Below are 10,282 nucleotides of genomic sequence, written 5' to 3'. Positions count from 1 at the left end.
TGAAAAGTCAGGGCAGAGCACCAAGCCAATCAAAAGAAGTCTGGAGTTAGAAGATTTGGATAACTGGCCATTTCCTGGGGCAATTTGCTTAACTGCTTTGGCGCTATAAAAATGGAAGTATGTAACAATAATAATATTGTCTTAAAGTCTTGAGGAAGTTTTCTTTCCTTTTTTTTTCTTTTTCTTTTTGTCAGTCATGGGGCTTGAACTCGGGGGTTTGGACATTGTCTCTCAACTGTTTTGCTCAAGGACAGTGCTCTACAACTTTGAGGCACAGCTCCACTTTTGGTTAACTGGTGGTTAACTGGAAATAGAAGTCGCACAACTTTTCCTGCCTAGGCTGGCTTTGAACCACAATCCTCAGATCTCAGCCACCTAAGTAGGTAGGATGACAGACGGGAGCCACTGGCATCTGGCTCTAAAAGACATTTTCTAAAATACAAATGAAAGAAAGCTCATGAATTCACTTGATATTTCTAAATGCTAGATAAATGCTACATTTTTATAACAACTAATAGTTAAGAAGAGCGTTATCTGAAATCTAAATTTATAGAACATGGTTAACTGCAATCTAATTCTTTCATTGTGCCAACAATGAGCATTAAATAGAGACTATTAAATTAGGAAGTATGTTCACATGTGTTGTGAGAATCAACACTGTTGTGATTGTGTTGTTAGATTACAGATACTCTCTGTAATCTAATTTCACCTGCCGTTGAATGTATTTTGTATGGATTAGAGATAATCATTAATTTCAGCACAATGAAGTTACATATAATCAGGAAATCCTTTAGCATTGTACAGGGTCTTGTTTTGGTTAGGCTTTTTCACTAGTCTGGTTAACTTTTGAAAAGTGGTTGATCCATATAAAGCTCTCGCCAACCTCTGGCTCATAGCTTCTTGCTGGTGGTCTGTTTTCTGGAATAACTAAACCACCTAAGCCATAGATATCTCGAGGTATCACTGTTTTCCCACATTACATCCGGTGGGATGATTAGTGAACAATATTTGCTAAAAAGTGTGATTTTGTGTAAGTGGTTAGCGCAGTGCTTCTGAGAAATGACTTCATTTTTGCATAGCACAAGTGTTTAAGGTTACATAAAAATAAATAAAAGAGAAAGACCAACTGAGAAATCCCAGGCTCTGAGGAGCCTCCAGGTACAAACTGGACTACTCAGTAACAAAGCACAATGAATATTATGGAGGTCTTTTCATCCTCGTGCACTGAAGGTGTTTTCTTATTCACTTAAAGAAAGAGGAAAGAACAAATCATTTAGGAGAAGTGAGCCATGTAGATATTTCCCACCCCTAACGCCCTCTCTCCTGAATTTCGCCACCAGGGAGAGCTCTTCATGAGTCATGGCCTCTGCCCCCGGGGCCCTCTGGAACCTGTTAGCCTCCCGTGACACATGGTGGCGGGCAGAGTCCCCCACAGTCCCCACCGTGTTGAGGTCCAGAGAAATCTGCTTTGCCTTGGCTTCCCATTTATAAAAATTCAGTTATGTGTACATTTTGCTGAAGTACTTTTTGCCCTCTGTTCCTTTCCCCTGTGTGAATGCCAGCAGACAGCTGTGGAATATATGTGTTAATGTTCACACACACACACACACACACACACACACACACATACGTGTGCACACACACAGAGTTGACTAGAAATTAGCACCATCAATCATTGCATTACCTTAGCCTTCAATCCACCAAACATCCGGCAGTGGCTCTCTGTTCATTCTGGCACTGGCCTATAGTTGCTCTTTCTGTCTCTTCTGAGTTTTTTCCCTCCTTCATCTCGTGTACTTTTATTTTTCCAGTCCTGGGGACTGAACTCTGGGCCTGAGCACTGTCCTTGGACTTTCTCAAGGCTAGAGTTCTACCACTTGAGCCTCAGCACCACTTTTGGCTTTTTCTATGTATGTGGTACCAAGGAATCGAACCCAAGGCTTCCTGCATGCTAGGCAGGAATTCTACCACTAGGTCCCGCTCCCCGCCCCCATCTCATGCACTCTTGAATTCCTTGGCTCAGAGATTCCCTAGGCTCAAACAGTTTTCTCTGGGATAACACAGCCAACGTGACAGACAAAGCCTTATGATTTGAAGTTCTGCTTCAGCTCCCCACTCCCAATCCCTCCTCCTTTGCTCCATTCCTCATTTTTCCCCTGCTCAGGGTCATCCTCTAGTCCTTGGGCCAGCACACTGGCCTGGAGCCAGCCAGGTACTGAGTCTCAGTAATGAAGGATTGGATTTGTTTGAGTAAGTCATTAATCCTATTATGCTCGCTAATGTTATGAAATACTTACAAAACGACCAAAATAAAACCCTTCACATTTTGCCTAAAAATCATACCAATTAAAAAACAAACAAACAATGTATCTGGGCTAAGGGTTTGGCCTAGTGGTAGAGTGCTTGCTTAGCATGCACGGAGACCTGGGTTCAATTCCTCCCTGGTGCTGTGGCTCAAGTGGTAGAGTGCTAGCCTTGAGCAAAGAGACTCAGAGATAGCACCCACCAAGGTTGTGAGTTCAAGCCTCACAACCCACCACAACAACAGCAACAAAACCATAAAAACAATACCCAAACCAAGTTATGGACTACAAATTTTCACAAAGACAGGTAAGTTTGATGCGACAATTCCTTCCTTGTTTTGGGGGAATGATCCTCTGTCTGTGAGATGGCTCATGAAATGATTGGAAGCAGCAGAGTAAATACGACCTACCTAATGACACTTGGTGTCCTGGGTGGATTAACTGAATGACAATGTGGCAGAGTCCTCCTTTCTCTGTTTAGAGATGTTGCTCACTATCAGACGTCTTAGTTTACGTGAACACACAGGAGCTCGCCTCTTCCATTTTTACAGGGGGGTCATCTTGTGTGTTAACACATTCTGAGAGCATTGGGTGTTAAAGTACATGGCTTATCAGTTATATGAATAATAAGCCATGATACTAGCTGTATTTATATTACCTTCGTTAAAGTTGTTTCCTAGGACATAAGGAGACTATGATCGTGAAGAGGAAAGGGAAGGAGAAACAAACAAAGCTGACATTTGTTGACCATTCATCTTGTGTCAAACAGTGTAATCCAGAAGCTCAATCTGCTGTCTGACTTAATCCACACAGCACCTTTGCTGTTAATGGCTGGAGAAACAGAAACCGGAGAGCAGATGCTCAGGCCAGGAGAGAGTTTATAAAGACAAGAGTCAATGTTTGCATTCAAATGTCTGGCTTCAAAAATGTATTTATCTTACTAAGCAAAAGTCATCTTATTGTACAAGTTCATAATGAAAATGAATTTCAATACAGCAGCACCCTTTGCCAATTCAATATTTCCCAAACCCACCATCCCTTCAAATTTGTTGTATAATATAACAAGCTGTAATGAATTCTCAGACTTGTAGATTAGTCTTTATTCATGTTGTATCACTTAAAGCAGCTAAATTCCTGTAATAATTTTATCCAGGAACATAAAACTTTAATATCAATGACTTTTAAAAACATGTTTAATTTAACAACCACTTTTTCTCTAATTCACAGCTTTTTCACAAAGTGCATTCACAGAAATAGTTTCTGCCACAATTATCTCATCCTTCAATTGAGTCTGGGTGCTTTATTTTCAGATGTGTGTCTTCATTCTTACCTAGTCAGACCAGCTCTTCTCGTGTTGGGAAGAATTGCAGTTGTCCTTGCAACCTGGGATCTTTGTTGAGCGTTGTGCCTCCAGAGTTGTAGTCCAAAACTCCAATCAGGTATAACTGTAGGTGCATATAAAGGAAAACTTAAAATGCCCAGAAGGAAAAAGGTAAGTTCATAACACTAGTAATACAAAGCACAGATGCAGCTGAAACGTTTTCTCAGGACTCACCACTGGATGAATAGGGTGGTTTTCTTCCCATCATACTACCTACACTGAAAAAAATGACAGATTCAAATAAAACTTACAGAAGGAGCTTGTGACTTGGCTGAGCAATTTCCTATTCTCTCTTAAGAAAATAAAACAGTAGAAATAGCTTTTCAGCTAAAGCATTTCCTTTAAAATAGAAAGGAAAACACTTGATCTTTCACCATGACATTGAAATGCTCTTAATGTTTAAAGCAATGCATTAGACTAATTAAGTAATCTTTAGAAATGTAGTTCTCTGTGATTAGATTTGTTCTCAGTTTATTAACAGCTGATGGTACCTTTCTGTTTATAATAGAATGGAAAACAACCTTGGAAATGTGTACTTGGCAAGTGTCTTTGAAATGATCTGTAATATGATGATGGATTGCATAGTCTAAAACACTGTTTTCCTTCTCTTTACTTTTTAAATAATTTTTAGTTGTGTAAAGGAGTTGTCATATAATAAAGCAGTTTATGATTAGAATGCTTATCAATCAATATCACCCCTTTCAATATTCTCACCCATCCCTCCCTACCCACTCCTTTTCTCACTCTTTTCTTTATTGTTGGGATAATGGATAGAGAGGTTACAATTACATTCATCGGGTAGTAAGTGCATTACTTCTCACTCATTGATACTCCTTTTCACTCTTAATTTAGCATATACATTGGATTCTTGACTATATCCCCCCTCTGCTTATCTATCCCTTTCCCTTGACTGCATGGGATTTCAGAGTTAAAAAAATCAGTGGAAAAAAGAAGCAGGAAGAACATGGTTCTAGGTTCTAGGCTAGCCTGGGAAAAATCTAATACCAAGGCAGATGTGGTGATACATGCCCATGGTTCAATTGGTCTGGATAGAGAGAAAGACCACAGCTTGAGGCTACCCTGGGCCAAGTTCATGTGAGATCTAAAGCACAAAGTAGAGGCAAAAGGACTGAGGGTAAGGTTCAGCTTGGGGCTTGCCCAGCAATCTTGAGGGACTGAGCTCACCACCACATTTGCCTTCTGCAGTTTTCTATCATAGTCTGTTGGTGAGACTTCTGTCCACTGGCTTTGTCTAGTTTCCTTAAGTGTACTAAAATTGCTACTGTGGGCTGAGAAGAGCTAAAAGTTATTTTAAAATCATAGGAAAGCTAATGAGTAAACTGTGATTTAGGTCAGGGACTGTGGGTCGATCCTGCAACTCACTTAAATGTCAGTTTGTAGTCTTAATTTTGGTTGTTTCTGTTATGGTCTTGTTGCGACTCAGATACAAATCTATTCTAAATAATTGATATTACTAAATAAATAGGAGGCAATCCCATTTGGTAACATCCTGAAATGGTGAACCGGCACGCAAGAAATGGAGAAGAAAGGCTGATAAAGAAGATACGAATAATTATTTACATAGTAAAAAAATAGGTGTCAATGGGTTGAAATACATCAGAAATATTTTGGAAGAAGCCTCATGAAAAGAATGCAAAGAAAAATGAATGTTTTCTTTACTTCAGTATTCAAATATATCTAGGCTTTTTATTAATGGGTGCTGTTGAGAAATGTTTTCTTTTAAAAATGATGCCTTCAGTTTTCTTTTTCTTTTTCTGTGCTTAAGGGTGTCTTTGCCAAAGTGACTGCTAAGGAGGAGTAAAATTCAGCTGAAGTGAGCAGAGCAACACATTAACATAAAGTCTTAAAAATAGTTCCGTGTGTGGGAGAGGGGACGGTTGCTCTGAACTTCATTAAGGCGATTGTCGAGGAGACACCTGGAGTCTAATACCAGAGGATACTCGAGCAAGAAACCCACATGGAGATTTGGGGGTGAAAATGCAGCTTGTTAGACAGGATTTGTTACAATAGGATGCATCTTCTTAGTAAGGGCCTTGCATTCCTCTCTGGATCCATGTCTATCTCGGGGAAGAAATGGAAAAAGGGGAAAGGTAAAGAATTGTGTTTCCATGACAGGAAGCAGACTTGCTTGTGATAAACAGACTGATTCTAGACTTGTTCTCAAGACTGGTTCAATCCAAACCAGAAATAGACTCATGTGTGTGCCTTTCCTTTGGGGATTATAAAAGTCATTTAGGGAAGAAAATATGCATATTCTGTATCCCTATCGATTTAGATAGTACTCATTGAAAAACACATTGAATTAGTGGATACTTTATTGCCTAAAAATAATGATAGGCTTTTTGAATGGAACATCATTTAGATGCAATGAGGCTTTAAAAGACCAGTCCTTGGGGAATGCCAAAAGAGGGGTTCATGCTAACTCTGAATTGGATTTGCCAGGTCCTGATTTCTAGTGGTAGTGAGGACACAGACACCATCCTTCAACACATTTCTGGTCCACTACAGAGAGTTTTTGCTTTACTTCCCTGAAGTTTATATATGGAAATAACACCAAATTCATTTCTTGTGCATGATAAAGCCATATTCAGCAGCAAAAAAAGAGTTCAAATAGTCAAAGACTGGATTATTTTTAAAATAAGATTTATTTTCTCAATATGTTGCCCAAGACACTGCATAAGGATGGGTCTGGGGTACAGTGCTGTTATAGCAAGAAACAAAGGAAACCAAACCAACACGTCAAAGCAATTTAAGAATCACAATGGAAGCGATACTCTCTTGTCTAAATGCTAAGCTTCTTTTGTTTCTGTTTCTTCTTTCCCTTGGCTCTGGTATTGCCCGTCAATTTTCTCATACTTACTATATACTCATCAGTCCGCTTCCATTTACTATTTCCTTTTAATATTTTACAAATACGCAACGAGATCTCATGAAATGCCATGAACTTTCCTGGACACTGGCAAGCTGGTGAAGCAGAAGAACTAGGTATTCTGCAGTCAGAGGACTCCTATTTTGGGTCCTGTTTTGGGTCAGGTGAGCAGGAGATTGCTTCCTGTCCCATGCCTGGGCCTGCTCCACATCTTCTTCAACGTACACAGCTCACCCATCCGCACCACTCTCGCGTGGCAGGGCCTTTTTTCCCTCGTCATGGCTCTCCTGAATGGCTCTGAGCTCCTCATGAGCAGATCTTCCACCACTTGTTCTGAAGCTCGTACATTCGCCATCTGTACATGTGTCTTCATCAGAGAACATCTTAAAGAATGTTCTTTTATATTTTTTTCTATTTCAAAACAGTTCTTTCAAAATATATACGAATGAGTTTCTTTTAGAAGCAGATTCTCTCAGGATTGTGCTGCACATAAATCTCCTTGACTCTGATCCCCACACCAGTTACGGAACATCTTTACTTTTTATTTTATACATCCATCTCCTGTTTGATGTTTTGCAGGAATGTATTCTTTCCCTGTTTGGGGAGGAAAGGGGGACAAAAAAGATATGGAAGTTTCCAGTGAACGCCTAAGAAAGAAGTTATCAGTCAATTTATCCTCAAAAGAGGCTTTCAAATATAATTATGGGAGGGACTGAGGGAGGGGCTAGGGATTTAAGTATTTCATGAACATAGTAAAGACGGTAAGTAGAAATATTTCCTTAACCCTATTAAATATACAACTCAAAATACTATGTAAAATGGAAACGTTTACTCTTGAGACTTTGAATAAGACACTGAAGTGTTCTCATACTTCCGCATAGGAATTTATTTACCTCTATGAATAACTGCACCAACAGATTTCATGGATAAAAGAAGGAATCATCTAAGGATGACATTCAACCACGAGGGAACACAGCTTAGCTTTGCCCTGCTCAGTGGCTCTCAGTCAGATAAACAAGTTCAGCCCAAACCTGAGTCATGACGCTGTTATTTTACTCACTTCCCATCCCTTGCCACTCCTCGCAGTGCTGTGAGACATTTTTCACCTCTACCGACCCAGAGCTACCCCGAATTCAGGGAAGGTCGTGATGGGGCTAATATCCACCATCCATGGTTCCACTTCACATCCCTTTGCCCTATCAACCATCCTCCGGGAATGCCCAGGTCTCTTCTGTAATGCCGTTACCATTCGGCATACTTTTTGTTCACCGATCACTCGGTGTCTACATGAGATATTCACGACTATTTTTGTAAACTGCATTCCTCGAAGAGTGATTGTCACCTAGCAGGTGATAAATACAGGTGCTCAAAATAGCACTATTTTATGGATCTTTAGTGCAAGAAAAACAGGCAACAATAATGCGTTCAGAAAACCAAACGTCTACTTAAAAATGGTTCATCTAGAACAAGGTGCTATAAATGGAATGAACCGAATTTGGGATCACATTTCCAAACGCTCTCCTAGTTATTATTCTGTTCCGTTGTTGGTTTGAAGAGAGGTTTTTTCCATTATATTTTATATCTTGAGTGCTGAGGAGCAAATCCAGGTTTTGTTTTTCTACATGCTATGAACGTGCCCCCAGCCCATGAGAAGAACTTTGAAATGATAAGAGTCTCAGTGGAGCCAGCATCCTAATGGTATGGAGAGCGCCTCACCCCCGCCCTGATGGAATCGAGATGAGGTGAAATGAACAGGGGTTAGGAAAGCCTCACTGTGTCTGCCTTTCTCTCCTCGATCACTTGCTCTGGGAAAAGCAAGATGTCATGAGTTGAGGACTTATAAGCAGTCCTATGAGGACCTTGGTGTGACAAGAAGTAGAAACCTTCTGCTGATAGCCCGTCCCAGTCTGTCAGTTTGAGCAGGATCTTTCCACCACCATCACATGTGAAGAGGACGGCATACCTGGCTGGCACTGCCATCGAGAATCTTAGGAGAAATTCTGGGCCAGAATTACACAGCAGAGATGTGATGTAATAAGCACAGAGTATTTGCAGATGCTTGGTCTGGGAGTCATTTCTTATGTGGCAATATGTAGCTAAGATAGCTTTATGGTGAAAGAAATGATCCCAGTTTTTAACATTTTATTTTATTATCTTTAAGTAGTTGCACAACCGATTTGCTATTTAACAAAGTAGTTTATGAATACAATGTTTCTTACCAATGTCGCTCCTAACCCTGAATTTTAAAAACCATTCTGACTCTCAGCCCATCACATCACAGCATGCACGTCCATATAAAATAAGGTGAGATTTTCCCACAGTGCCTAAATGCTTTGTGTGCTGTTGCAACTATGAAAATATACTAGGCATATTTAACTACATCCCTTTCCTAATCACTTTCATTATTTTCACAATGCTAGCAGTCAGCCTAAAGTTACATTTGTTCACAGATAATGGAAATGATACTAGAAATTGTTTAGTAGCTCTCAATTTAAATTCAGGGTGTGTTGTAATGTACCTCTTAATCTCACTATTCCCCATTTAATATAATGCAATTTTAATACATCTCAGCCCAAGTTAGAATGAGAGATTAGTTTGGTTCATTTATCACCCTATCTTTATAATGTGCTGTAGAGAAAGAAAATGTTTCATGTACCTTTCTAGTCACTGAACTATCACTCTTTTTATTGGTGAATCCCAGTAAGCTATCATAGTGTTTCTTCCAATATGCACCTCACCCATAATTCTTCATTGCACACTCCTTTCAAAGAATTCAACTTAACCTTCATAAAAACAAACAAACAAAAAACTGGACCATATGCCTTGTCTGAAGAAATGTATTTTTATGCATTCTGAAGCGGGGAATGGAGAGTTAGGTGGTAATCAGAGTGAAATATTAATCTCATTAAACAGAAAGAGATACAGCTGGTAAAGACTGACCTAGATAGTCAACTCGTTTACCACAAGCTGCATGAAGAGGTGGCGTTGGGAAGCTCCTCTCTCAACGAGCACTAATATGAAGTGGTGGTGTTGTTAGAGGAAAGGTCAAGTGCATTCCCTGGGCATTAATGGTTGCCCAGTCTCTCCAATTACCTGGCACCAGAGGAGACAATCACCTCACTGTTCTCACTGAATACCCTGAATATTGAGAAACACAGTCTGAATCTTCTTTGCTAAAAAAAGGAGGGGAGCACACTCCACGATCCCGCTCCAACACTTTCACGCTCAGAAGACACTGATGCTTCAAGAAGAAGCCTCTTAAAGTCTACTACCATCAAATCCACAAATGAACAGACTGGCACTCAAGTCTGAATCTGCCCGGTCAGATCTGGGGAAGGAGGCTAACCGTGTGCAAATGCCCTTGGGAGCTCCTGGCAGACCATGCGAGGAGGGGGGCGGCTGGGCCAATGGCGCCCCACAGCTTCTCCTTACTTCTTCTCTTTGCCCTGGCCTACTTCTCAGCCCCTCTGCTGGCTGTGATGAGTCTGTGGTGACCTCTGCACCCCACACGCACAGAGCCCTGCTGAGCACAAGGTTGTAGTCTGGTTAGGCAAAACAGAGGGATCTATATATAACAAGTTCCATAGCTAGTTCTCACGAATTTCCCAGCTAGGTTTGTGCATGTATCCCTTCAGAAATTTGTTCACACACACACACACACCCACACACACACACACACACACTCCTTAACTGGTTTCTTTTTATGTC

General features: G+C 40.5%; 1 protein-coding gene across 1 annotated transcript in view; it reads right to left on the bottom strand.

The window, feature by feature from the left end:
* Positions 1-3,270: 3,270 nt before the first annotated feature.
* The window catches only part of LOC150045844 (uncharacterized), a 148,610-nt gene continuing 141,598 nt past the window's right edge, over positions 3,271-10,282 (bottom strand). The window contains exon 3 of the mRNA XM_090319168.1: positions 3,271-3,748. Within this exon, the coding sequence (XP_090175294.1) occupies positions 3,638-3,748 (111 nt within the window). The 3' untranslated portion in view covers positions 3,271-3,637. The remainder of the gene's footprint in view (positions 3,749-10,282) is intronic.

The sequence above is a fragment of the Megascapheus bottae genome, chromosome 26, assembly GCF_031878675.1.
Source record: "Megascapheus bottae isolate mThoBot1 chromosome 26, mThoBot2.hap1, whole genome shotgun sequence".
Classification (NCBI taxonomy): domain Eukaryota; kingdom Metazoa; phylum Chordata; class Mammalia; order Rodentia; family Geomyidae; genus Megascapheus; species Megascapheus bottae.
This window is presented reverse-complemented; position numbering and strand designations above follow the sequence as displayed.